General features: G+C 41.8%; 1 protein-coding gene across 2 annotated transcripts; it reads left to right on the top strand.

Moving 5' to 3' along the window:
- Window positions 1-397: 397 nt before the first annotated feature.
- cep85l (centrosomal protein 85L) lies at window positions 398-13,065 on the top strand. 2 transcript variants are annotated; one of them, XM_029425715.1, is made up of 13 exons: window positions 398-705; window positions 2,447-2,611; window positions 2,942-3,807; window positions 4,669-4,754; window positions 5,904-6,021; window positions 6,103-6,258; window positions 6,970-7,122; window positions 7,545-7,696; window positions 8,248-8,365; window positions 8,458-8,508; window positions 8,840-8,932; window positions 9,922-10,078; window positions 10,954-13,065. In XM_029425715.1, exons 1-13 carry the CDS (start codon window positions 657-659, stop codon window positions 11,118-11,120), a joined length of 2,331 nt encoding a protein of 776 aa, XP_029281575.1. In that variant the 5' UTR covers window positions 398-656; the 3' UTR covers window positions 11,121-13,065. The 2 variants fall into 2 exon arrangements, with proteins under 2 accessions (XP_029281575.1, XP_029281574.1); XM_029425714.1 differs by having other exon boundaries at window positions 399-705; window positions 7,542-7,696.
- The last annotated feature ends 118 nt before the right edge of the window (window positions 13,066-13,183 follow it).

Raw genomic sequence — 13,183 nt, forward strand, 5'->3', positions numbered from 1 at the left:
TAATTGTCTAAATGTACTTTCTTTAGAGACACCATGTTGAGTTTGAATGTATTCCGCTGGGATAACTCGTTGACAACTTGATGTGACAATTTAAGTTTGCATGTCCTTTCAAACAAGAAGCTTTGAGAAACAACTTTCTGAAAAGAAAACATTCAAAAGCAGATGAAGATGACGGACAAGATGCTTTAGTTAAGTTTATTTTGTGACATGCCAGGTAGGTTGAGCCTGTAAATTACCGTAACTGCAGGAATAGAGGCCCAAACTGAATCTAAAGAGTTCCCGTTATGATGGGAAGCGACTCCCACTGCTCCAACGAGGTTTATACTCTCGGTTCGTTTCTGGTTCCTCTTGCGCGTGTGTCGTGCTGGCGGTACTGCGGCTGAGCTGCGGAGGAGGAGAGGAGGAGTTTGTGGGGTCACTTCCTCTCAGAGGACGTTCAGCTCCGGACGTGCGGGCTTAATTTATAGGAAGGATACCGTTATCCGACTAAATGTTTTTGAGACCAAAGATATACCAGATAGATCTTTCGATCACTTGTACTATAATGTAGTGAATGATCGAGTACCTGTGTTTTCAGACTTTGGCCCTGTTTTTTTTTGTCCTGTGATCAGACTGCCGTTCTCCCTGCTGTTATATAAAGCCCACAACCATATGGGATGTGGTACAGAAGTGATTTAGAAGATGGATACGAATCTAATAAAACAGGTGAGAAGCCTATATAAGATAACAGTCTGAGATGACAAGACGATGCTAACATGCGATCCAGCTACATCCAATGGTTCTGTGTTAAAGGCCAAGAGTCTACAGTACAGCAGCTAGCACAGCCGAGCAATAGGATGATATGCCGCTGTGATGCTGAGCTACAAGGCTACACGAACACGTCGTATCGATACATTGAACACATGAGGAAGAAGTGTGTCTTGGTTTATGAGCTCTTTTCCTTGCTCTGAGGTGTTTCATGCAGCCAGTATGTGCAGCTGCAAGTAAACTGAACTGTTAAGATAAGAAAGCAATGTAACAACTGAACAGTGAAGGCAGGAAACTACACGAGTTCAGGATCAGCCAGGGCTGTGATGTGATTTAAATCAATAAAACATAATTAAATAAACGAGCTTGACCGATACCACAGAACAGCCAAATCAAATCAAATGTATTTATATAGCCCAATATCACAAATTACACATTTGTCTCAGTGGGCTTTACAGACTGTACAGGATACAACACCCTCTGTCCTTGTTCTGACGTCAGAAAATATTCAAATTGATTTATCATAAGTCACTGGAGTCGCATCATGCACATCATTCAAAACTCTCATTATGGGTTAAACAAAAGATTGTATTACTCTGTTTTTCTAAGTTGTAAATTACTTCTGCCCTGAATCATTCATTTGGAGAACATACATGTGCAAATTCATCAGTGGTGGCAATAATGAACGACAATGTAACGGATTACTGTACTCACATTAACGATTATTTTCATTGTCGATGAATCTGTCGATTATTTTCTCATTTAGTTGTTCGGTCTCTAAAATGGTGAAAAATGTCGATTAGTATTTCCCAAAGCCCAAGATGACGTCCACAACCCCAAGATATTCAGAAATTAATCACATTTAAGAACCTGGAATTAGAGAATTGTGATTTTCTTTGTCAAATAGATTAATCGATTAGCAAAATAGTTGGTGGTTAATTGAATAGTTGATAACCGAAATATGGCGCAGTATTAGTAATAATTTATTAGATTTAACTTGGGGTAAAGTATGGCCCTGATAATAATGTATGTGTCCTTTTACATGTTGTGTCACATCAGAGATGTCCAATAAAACTGATCATTTATCTGTAATAATCTGTCCGCTGCAAACTTTCATGCTGTTGTCTATACACTCGTGTTCATACAGTCTGCAGGTCACTTTCAGACAAAATATGTAAAACAAATCAGCGTGACTAAAGCCACATCCAGTGCCAACTTACGTCCTGGGTAAACAAAACGCAGTACTTTGTCATCTGGCAAGGGGCAGTGTGTTGTTGGTCATGCAGACATTCCTATTGGACTACTTGTAACGGGGCTGCAGTAGTTCTGCTGTTTACCTCATTATGGTCATAATGAAAGATCAAATGATTGTCTGTCTCTAACTGTCTCATAGTATTACAAAGCTCTGTGCAGTGTTTTGGCATTTATTGAGCCTTCAAATTCATTGATCCACCAAGCAACCATTTACATTGTTTTACCAAAGGGCTGTTTTTCAGTCTAAACGTAAATTATGTCCAGTTTTTAAATATTCCTACAAAATATTGCGATGGAAAAAAAAAGTGAACTGGTGACTGTCAGAAGGTAGATTTGTATATTGCTCTCTTTGTGTCTTACTAAATCAAACATGGACTGATAACCCCGGTGGTTTGTAACTGAATAACTTGTGTGACAGATAGCCTTTTAAAAAATGTTGTTTTAGGCTCCAGTGGCGGTGTCTCTCCAGGATGGGTCCCTGGCCACGAATCCGCCTGGCGCAGCAACCCCCCCGGCCCTGGGAACAGTATCTGTGGTGGGCGCCGACACAGCACCGTGTCTGACAGCGGTGACACTGGCATTGGCACTTACTGCTCTGACAGCGTGGAAGGTAGATGTCCTGTTTGTTTAATCTGCTGCATTGTCTTTCAAAAAGGTTCAACCAGCAGGTTTTAATCACTTGGATCAAAGGTGAGAGTGTGCTGGACTTAAATGTAGCTGTAGTACAGTGTGCATGATTGTTTTTGAGATGCATTTCACAGTCCAACAGTCAACATTCCCAAAAATACAACACATGATGCAAACTGTGGGAGAAACCAAATGTAAAGTTGGTTTGTGCTGACTGCTGACGGAGTACTATTTCACTTGAGATATGAGGCCTATGCATCACATGCACCAAAAACCTTCAACAACTCACATTCTTGGCCTGTATGTATTACAGACGACTCCAGTTCCAGCACCACGCCTTTGTCTTTCCAGCCGCTGTCGCAGCATCACTTGGGCCAGGATGATGGTGCCGTCCCCATTGTCCACGTCATGCTGTCCCCGTCCTCTTCACCCTACACCAGTTTTAGAATGCCAGCCTCACCCAGCAGCACAGGTCGATGGAGCAGGTCTTGCCAGCTGCTTACACCAGCCGTGACTCCCCTGGGTGCACCAAGCTGTCTGGACATGAAGGACCATCAGCCCCTCCGGAGGTGCTCCTCTCTCACCAAACTGTCCTCTGGGCCTGATAAGAGCTCCACTAGGACATCAGGCGTTCAATACAACCCGGATTCACAAGGTTCTCTGGACAGAAGTCTGCTCCATGGGTACAGAAAGGAACCGCTCGGTTCAAACGTGGACCTTTACCTACCTTTATCTTCCTCCTTGCTCTGCCATAGCTTGCTGCAGCGCTCACCGGGTGCTGGCCCCTGCTACAGATACAACCACAGCAGTAGATCCAATGGTTTGGAAACAGACCGGTCCCTTTCCTCATCTCCGTCCTCATCGGTAAAGCACAACAGTTTGGACATGAACTATAGTGCTTTACCGGAAGCTAAAGTGTCTCGGGGAGGTGCACAGGTTTATGGCCTCAGCTTACCCAAACAAACAGACTCGGCACTGGCTCATCAGACTGATAGAAGCTCCCCCATTCAGCCTGCAGTGCGGACCCAGATGTGGCTGACTGAGCAGATGGAGTACAGACCCAAAGTAGAGGGTGGAGGTCAACTTGGTCAAATCAGTGCTACTGGAACAGAGGGCTGTGGCGGAGATGGGCCGTTGTCATGTCAACAGGGACAACAGCAGGAGCCATGGCTTCACCAGGTGAGAGAAGTATTTATAATAATGATGTGAGAATAAATGAGAGAGGAAAGCATAAGGAAAAGAAACAGAAAAGAGTAATAATGCAAAGGGGATGAAGGTTGGCTGAAGGAGGTGGAGGATGGACTGGATTATCATCTATTTTAAAGTGGCAATCCGTTAGATTTCAGTTCTGGATGATTTGGCATCACCAAATGCAGTTTAATACTCCAGGTCCCTCTGGCTGATCTATCTATTGCAAATAGATTATAACTTAAGTTAATAACCTTTGGTTGCTGGAACAATTAAAACACCCGCTGTACACACACACACACACACACACACACACACACACACACACACACACACAGGACAATCATTTTGTAGTTTACCTTCAAAGTTTTTGAGACAGACAGACAAACTTTTGTTGGGGGGGAAAAAGTCAGAGTGAGTTGTGAGTTTTCCACAGATTTGTGAGAAACGATGGTTTCCTCTGGTACTGACATCGCAGAAAGTGTGTGTGCGTGTGTGTGTGTGTGTGTGTGTGTGTGTGTGTGTGTGTTGTATGATAGATGGGTAATGATATAAATAGCCCATGAAATTTGTTTTTAAAAGTTGTATTGAGCAAAAACTGATTTTATACAAACAATAATGATCATTAACATGACTACTATCAATAAAGAGAATTGCCTTTTCCTTACAACATGTAAGTTATGAGCATAAGATACTGATGTCATTACATTATGCCATTTTGTGTGTGTGTGTGTGTGTGTGTGTGTGTGTGTGTGTGTGTGTGTGTGTGTGTGTGTGTGTGTGTGTGTGTGTGTGTGTGTGTGTGTGTGTGTGTGTGTGTGTGTGTGTGTGTGTGTGTGTGTGTGTTTCCAGATGCTGATGGGGACCTCCCTTCCTGTCAACAGTCTGGTGAAGGTTAAAGAGGGGCTGCTGAGACAGAGAGAGCTGGAGATAGATAGGTACTGCAGGACACACTCACACTGTTCTCTATTCAGACCAGGTGCCCAGTGCCTCCTTTGAATCGTACTTCCAGTGTATATATACTCTACTTTACATGTGTGTGAATCGGTGTGTATTTAGTTGTACTATTACCAACACAAATCCCATGTCCACTAGCTTTAATTCTTGCATCCATGGTGAAGTGTGGAGTCTCACTACGTTACGTTTAAATGCAAATAAAATCAAAAAGCAACACATCTTGATCTTGATGTAGGCTGTTATAGTAATACTCACACATGGCAGACAGTGTGAGATTTGACAGAATACACACATGTAATTATAGTCCGATACACGCCCTAGATGGGCAGTGATTTTAAAAACCTGTTAACTTACACATTCACACAGTCGACATGCTTTACCAGCTCTTCTTCCTGCATTTGGCAGTTTACACTGTGTTGATTTCATGGGGGGAATTCATTTAACAAAGATGATCAAAAGATACTCAAAGAGGTTGTAAAGTAGTAATAGTAGAAGTAGTAGTAGTAGTAGCAGCAGTAGTAGCAGCAGCAGCAGTAGTAGTAGTAGTAGCAGCAGTAGTAGTAGTAGTAGTAGTAGTAGTAGTAGTAGCAGCAGTAGTAGCAGCAGCAGCAGTAGTAGTAGTAGTAGTAGTAGTAGCAGCAGTAGTAGCAGCAGCAGTAGTAGTAGTAGTAGCAGCAGTAGTAGCAGCAGCAGTAGTAGTAGTAGTAGCAGCAGTAGTAGCAGCAGCAGTAGTAGTAGTAGTAGTAGCAGCAGTAGTAGCAGCAGCAGTAGTAGTAGTAGTAGTAGTAGTAGCAGCAGTAGTAGCAGTAGTAGTAGTATTAGTATGTTTTGAGTATCAAAGGCAGGCAGTTTGTAGCTTGGTGGAGGACAGCAGCTCAGCCTCATTTCACAGCAGTTGAACTGGATTGCAACAGTGACCCAGATTCATAGAGAAAAGTATGAACATGTCCAAAGAAACGATGATATTTCAAACACTGATGCTCCGGTTCTGTTTCTCCCTGTTCTCTTTATCATTTGCAGTCCCTAATATTTGCATTGCCTGCCAATGCCTGTCTTAAATAGATATTTAGCATTTACACTTTATTCACAGATGGCAATGTTTGTAAGCACGAGGTGATTCTGTGTTTCAGACAAAAGCAGCAGATCTTGCAGATCCATGCCCGGATCAGAGAGAATGAGCTCAGAGCACAGCAGGTCCTGCAGAGCCAGAGAGGCTGGTATGATGACCCCCACATTCAAAATACTAAGGTAACACTCATCCACACTCACAATGGGATGATCACATCGAATATTTACACAAGTCACAGCGCAAGTTCTGTCGTCCAATAGGATTCAGCGATGAGAGCGACATCTGATAGGCTGTGCTGTGACGAAGAACTGGGTAGGAAGCTCGCAGTGGCTGAACTGGAAGTTCTCCATTTGAACGAGTTCTTCAAGCAAGTCACTCAAAAATATACAGAAGACATCAGAAAACTGCAGGAAAAGGTACAGCAAAGACATCATTCACAATCATTAAAGGTATAATATGTACCGTTTCTGCATTTAAATGACCTATGTTATATGTTTTGTTGTTTGTTTTCTAGTATGGTCTGAAATGTTTCCAACAATTTTCAAACTGGTCAATTTGGCCATATGCCCTCTGCCCATGTGTCAGCGCTGTGGTTGTCTGCCAGAAGCTTTCATAAATTGACTTTTTTTATCACGTTTTAATCCACTTTTTTTTACTATAAATGTTTTAGATCTTGTTTATTTTTAACTATATTTGGATGAATGATTTTGGTCATCAAACGTCTGGATCTTAAGCTCTCAGAGAAACAGGCTGAGCTAACGTTCGCAGCCGCAGTTTGTAACGTGAAACTGCTTACTGGTTTGTCCGCTTGTCCCGGTAAAAACCCGAACAATGTAGTTCTCCTACCTGCAATGACAATCTCCCATGATCCCACGCTGCTTCACAATGTCACTGAAATCCATATTTTGTTATTGTTTTGATTGAGAGACCCCTTGTGGCAGAAATTAACATATTGTGCGTTTAATACAAAGAAAGCAACCGCAGGAAAAACACCTTGGCCACTTTTACCATTTAAACCATTTGAAGGGCTGAACATCATGTTCAGCCCTGATATGAACATCAACATCATTTAATCAACATTATATTATGAACTCAGTGTTTTAGTTGTATGCGTTTTCTGTTTGCAGATAAAAACGAGGGATCGCTACATCATCAGTCTGAAAAAGAAATGTCAAAGAGAGAGCGAACAGAACCAAGAAAAACAGCAACGCATAGAGACACTGGAGAAATACCTTTCTGACCTGCCAACGCTGGACGAGGTGCAGTCCCAGGCCCAGCAGGTAAACACGCGTACGGAAACATACACGCACACACACACAAAGGCTGTGGCTACATCGTGGCTGACAATGCAGCCTGAGTGCTGTTTCATACAGAAGGAACGCAGCCGGGTGTAAGTTCTTTCAGGAGCTCCTCAAAGACAATTCAGTCAAAGTCCAAAATAAAATAAATCCTTCTTGTACTTTTCGATTCCTAAAAAACACTCTTGTCAGTCTATTCATCACAGTACTGGCACCAAAGCAGACTCCACACACAAATACAGTCATTTGTGTAAAATGCATAAACTGGTTAATGAATAGCCTCGCACATTAAAATGTATTCCACATCATTGAGGTGTGTCACACTTTGTCACGTCATGGCTTCATCAAAGCGTATGTGTGTGTGTGCGTGTGTGTGTGTGTGTGTGTGTGCGCGCGCTCAGCAGGAGGAGGTTCAGCAGAAAGCCAAGGATCTGGAGAAAGCAGCATCTCTGTTACAGAAGAGCGTAGAAGAAGGACATGCTCTGATGAAGGAGAAAGACATCAGGATTGAGATGCAGGCCATGAGGGAGAAGGAGCTGATTGCATCTGTACAAAGGTACATAATCAGCCGGCTGTGGTGTGATGAGGTTTATCCAACCTTTGAAAGTGAAGCGATGTGGTTCCTTGACCAAAAATCGTAAATGTGTTAATTCACCACTTTAACGTCAGAGAGTATCTAAGTTTTTTTCTTATAATTTTCAATTTAATTATTTTTCTCTGAATATTACCCCTCTCCCTGACTATAATAATAATAACTTTTATTTGAAGTACAATGGCTTTAATGTGCTGTCATGTCGTATTGGACAGATGCAAAACCAGAAAATTAGAACTTCCAGGAACTTCAGTTCTTTCTGTTATTTTCCTGCAGTTTCTTCTTCTTATATCTGTACAAAGGTATCGCCTTGAAAAAAAACTAACTCACGCGGTCACATCTTCAGCGCCTCTGCACGGCCCGGAGTGAATGTGCAGTTGCGCCTCCTTTGCATTCAGTCTTAACATACTCCTTTGTCTGCATGAGATGAGAAAACTGCTGCTCTTATCTCTTGCTCTGTGTAAGAACATGTCTGTCTCTCTCTCTCTGTGACTGCATGTCTCGTCCTGGTAAAGCCTGCAGCAGAAGGTGCAGTACTGTCTGGATGACGGGGTGAGGTTGCCCATGCAGGACCTGAAGCAGCTTGAGGTAGAAAACACTCAACTTCTGGAGCAGCAAGACAACAGCAGCAGGGTAGCATCCGCTAAACACGCATTCACAAATGCTTTCACACGTACACAAATTAAGTCAAACACCATTAACATGGTATCTCTGCTCCCCACCAGCTGATTGAGCATCAGAAAGAACGGATTGAGAGACTGACCTCGCAGCTCACGGTAAGCTAATAAACCAAGTGTCACAACCTTGGTGTCATGCTCTTGAAACAGAATACAAAAGAAATATGGCGACGTTTCCCCTTTGCACATGCGTCAGCGTTGTTGTTGTCATAAATAGAGTTTTTTATCTTGTTTATTGTGTGCAAAAAATAGATCGCCTGTGTGTGGCTCCATTTAATGATACAATATTTGTTGCTCAGTAGAATACCTATCAACCTGAAATGTTCTTACTGATGGAGCAAAGTCATAATTTCTGACTTTGTACACATGCTGTAGGTTCTCCCTCTAACGAATAAATCTGGCTGACCTGTCACATTCTGTGCTCTGTTAGGCCACCAGTACAAGACTGCAAGAGAAGAGAAGCCTTCCTCATCACCAACAGTCTTATCTGCTCCAGGCGGAGGAAAGCCTGGCCTTCCCACAGGTATCAGGGTTTATTACTCATATTATTAGATGAGGATGATGTGGTTACTGATCAGGGTTGTTCAGATCTCTTCTTACTTCTAGAAGAGCAATCCAAACTGATCTGAATGGAACTTCTGTATTAAAGCACAGCAATCCGAAAAACATACAGTATGTGTCACATATAAAAACACCTATTGAAGAGTCTTATCTGACTAAATGTGTCTATCTGGGGGCGGCTGTGGCTCAGGAGGTAGAGTGGTCGTTCAGTGGTCGAAGGGTATGTGTTCGATCCCCAGCCCCTGCAGTCAGCATGGCGAAGTGTCCTTGGGCAAGATACTGATGGCCGATGGTGTGTGTGAATGTTTATCACTACGGACGAGCTGATGTGCACCTTGTATGGAGCCTCTGACTCTGTATGAATGTGTGTGAATGATGACATGTGTTGTAAAGCGCTTTGAGTGATTGCAAAGATTGGAAAAGCGCTTTATAAATGCAGTCCATTTACTATTTATCTGTCTAGATATGACTGCAGTCCAGTCTCCTACTTTATATATGCTGTAAAGCATTGTTATATGCAGGCCGCAATGACCAGTGCCGGCGCTTATGCATCCCAAGGCAACGCCCCTCCAGGTGCTTTTGCCAACTCATTGTTTTTTCTCCAGTGACTTCTACTGTTTTGCCTCAACAATAGAGAGATGGCCAGCGCCGGTACAAGGAGTTGCGTACCCATGTTAATCAGATAAGACCTGATCTACCATCAGAAAGATCAGCAAGTCTGAGAGAGAGAGAGAGAGAGAGAGAGAGAGAGAGAGAGAGAGAGAGAGAGAGAGAGAGAGAGAGAGAGAGAGAGAGAGAGAGAGAGAGAGAGAGAGAGAGAGAGAGAGAGAGAGAGAGAGAGATTGATTTGTATATTAGTATATTAGTTAACATAATTATAACTGGAGAAAAACATGAGGAAAAATGCTTCCTGAAAACTAAAATATGTGCCTTTTGTTTCCCCCTGAGAAGCAGCAGCAGCTGGTGTCCCATGTGGAGATGCCTGAAGTGGGCCGGCTGCTGAAAGAGATGTCCCTGTGTCTCCTGGACCTCCAGGCTCTCTGCAGCATCCTGACTCAGAGAGCACAGGGGAAAGAGCCCAACCTGTCTCTGCTCCTGGGCATGAAATGTATGTGGGACACACACACACACACACTCACGAGTAATGGTACTGTTTAAGGTCCATTTTAACAGCACAAATAGTGCTGTACTTCTCTATGATTGGCTCAGCGAGGCGTGCATCAGTGAAAGATAAGGGGTGGTGATGGCCCAGTGGTTAGCCTTCCAAACAGAACACCGGTGCTCCAGGGAGACTGTCCCTGTAGTTAGTTACTGTAAGTCGCTCTGGATAAGAGCGTCTGATAAATGACCTGTAATGTAAAAAACAGATTAATATTCCTTATTTGGATAATCTGTTGTTTGATATTCTGTGGTAAAGGCGTTCTGAGTCAATGAGCATCAAATTCTATGAATAAGTTCACTGTCCAATTTAAATGCTGACTCTACGCCCAGAGAGTTGAAGGAATTTGATGTTTCTTTTTTGATTTTCAGTATAAAATAATTTTGTGAAGATGACGCCATGTGCCATCTCACTCTTGGTAAGAAAGCGATATGTGCATTTCTCATATGGGCGCTCTAGTTGCCACTGATGAACGGAACTTCTCATCGCTTGTATTACAAACTAGCTACGTTTCCAATGGCATCTTAAAATATGTGTGCAGAAGATGAGGATACATTACACAGTGTTTTGTATGACTCGGATATTCAGACGTGTTTATAGAAATGCAGAAGATACAGCGGGTGGGGACCCTGGTACATGTAGGCACTGCCACAGAGAACTCACTTCCTCAGTCAGTATAGCATGCACTGAGGAACGTATTGCTTAAATTGATCAACACTGATTGGACATCAACATTAAAGGTGGCACATTCCCCCTTTAAGTTATAAAGCACAAAGAGTATTTTCCTAGTGTCAGCGTTTTGTACTTTTGTTGTTTCTGTCCAGCTTTGAGTGTTTCGGCAGAGGAGAGTGACTGCAGAGTGGTGGCGGAAGAAGAACTGAGGTTCAACTTGCTCGAGGTGGGCCGGCTCAGGAGAGACATCGATGACCTCAGGAAAAGCATCTCGGATCGCTACGCTCAGTGTATGGGGGACAGCTGTGTCTCCCAGTGACAACCAGCTCCGGTGTCGCCGCTCTAACCCAGTGTGTGTTTGAACTCTTTTACTTCCATATTCTTCATAGATAACCACATAAAGAATTATATTTATTATAGCAAGAATTATGAGGACAATAACGATGCAGACAAGTGTTATTTGTCACCTTCATGGTGCGGGTGTGTAAATGATGACGGACGATGTTAATGTGTCATGTAGACCAGTCCACAGACCACTAGTCTTTCTGTAATCACACCAGTTTATAACAACTTATAGTTATAACAACTATGATATATCAAACATAACCAAACTCTCCTGGATAATGGCATTAGATCCAGAAAAGAAACCTCAGAAATCAGCCCATGTGTGAAGACACTGTCTGATATTACACTTAAAAACAAAATCACGATATTATTGCGATATCTATAGAAAATTTGAACAAATTCAAATTCATCTTCAACTATTTTTTTTTGTGCAGCAAGGTGGAGTCAGTAACCCTGCCTGTAGAAAAGAATACAGACAGAAAGAAACAGAAATGATTTTAGGGGCGCTGGATTATTTTCTACAATATATTATTTGAATTTTATTATTAACATCATCGCAATATTTAATTTCTCAAATATCCCGGTTATCTTTAATACCGGTATATTGCGACTTCTTCCACTAACTGAAAGAAGGTAAGTGCAGTGAAATGAGTCATTCGGCCAGCCAGGTTCTCTAAACTGATTTGCTATGGTTAAAAAGTGAGAACTGAATTTATTACTGACTGTACAAACATTATTACAGCTGCATATTTTTATGTTGACAATGGATCAAATCATCTGTAATGTTAAGGTGTCGCTCGTAATGATGAACCACAGAGAGTTGACTTCAGCTTCATGCAGCGTTTTATCTGCCGGATGTGTAAATAAATGTCTGCACATTCGCCATAACAACTTTATAATGTGATAAGTCAATGTTGTATTTACAGCTTGCTGCGCTGCCCCCTAGTGGCCCAAAGAATGTTAATTTAATGATTTAAATAAATACTACAAGCTTATAGGTGCTACATTGCTTGTCTATAAGCATAAATAAGCAAAGACACCCTTTTGAAGATAGTACATTCAGGCGTATTCAGAGTGATTGTGGTGTGACTGATACAATAACTATGAAACTGTATATGCACATAGTTAAACTGGATATTCACCTTTAAAAATCCAGCTTCAGCTCTGTGGATCTCATGCAGCTCTCCTGGTGCTGGATACTCATATCCATATCTGACTTCTAGACATTTGATAAAGGTTCAAAACTCTTATCTGTGTGAATTTAAATGTCTTAATAAGCAATATATAGAGGTAATAGGTAATTAATGGAGAGATCATTTATTCACTAATGACTCATCAGCTGTTTGTCACAGCAAAAGGAAAAACTTAAACCATGCAGGATCTGTTCTAAGAGCTGCTATTTGTACAGTCAACGCATTTATTTGGCATCATGTTATGTATAATGTGTCACTTTTGAAATGCTTATTGTGTCCAACTAACCCGTCGGGTGAATCTCGCAGCCAAAGAAGCTGAAGGAGCAAACTGAAACAGCACATGAACTTTTTGGTACATTTTGTCTTCTGTGCAACCAGGCAGGTTTGAGAGTCAAATAGTTCCGCTACCAAGCTTGATATATCAAACGAACTATAAAAAATGTTTTGCCTGTATGATTTAGTAAATGTTTAAGTCATCTAAATAACCATGACAACCGGAAGCAAAGGTCTGATTGGTTGCTGTGTGGAGGTTTTGACAAACCACTGGATGACTTGTTCCTATGTATAAGAAATGATTCCTTTATTGTTTTAGTTTTACTGACCAAATGTATGAAAGCTAAAGGCATGTTTATAAACAGTGTTGCTCTTAAATAATGTTTTTCTTTTGCAATGTGGAGGTCTGATCTTATTTTTTCAGATGGCAAATAAAATTATTTTTCTAAAGAATGTGTATGAATTCTTACAAACTGGTGTCAGAAAACTTGCAGGATATTGTGTATGAAATGAAGTCAGGCGGACATTACCTGCAGAGCAGCAAAGCACAATAAGCATTACTCGACATTCA

This window comes from Cottoperca gobio, chromosome 24, assembly GCF_900634415.1.
Source record: "Cottoperca gobio chromosome 24, fCotGob3.1, whole genome shotgun sequence".
Classification (NCBI taxonomy): Eukaryota; Metazoa; Chordata; class Actinopteri; order Perciformes; family Bovichtidae; genus Cottoperca; species Cottoperca gobio.

Bases quoted from the DNA above. Each gene is read 5' to 3' on its own strand.
- cep85l (XM_029425714.1), top strand. From the start codon at position 657: ATGTGGTACAGAAGTGATTTAGAAGATGGATACGAATCTAATAAAACA. The intron at 6,022-6,102 runs GTAACACTCATC...GTCGTCCAATAG, and splicing joins CCCACATTCAAAATACTAAG to GATTCAGCGATGAGAGCGAC. The intron at 7,697-8,247 runs GTACATAATCAG...GTCCTGGTAAAG, and splicing joins CTGATTGCATCTGTACAAAG to CCTGCAGCAGAAGGTGCAGT.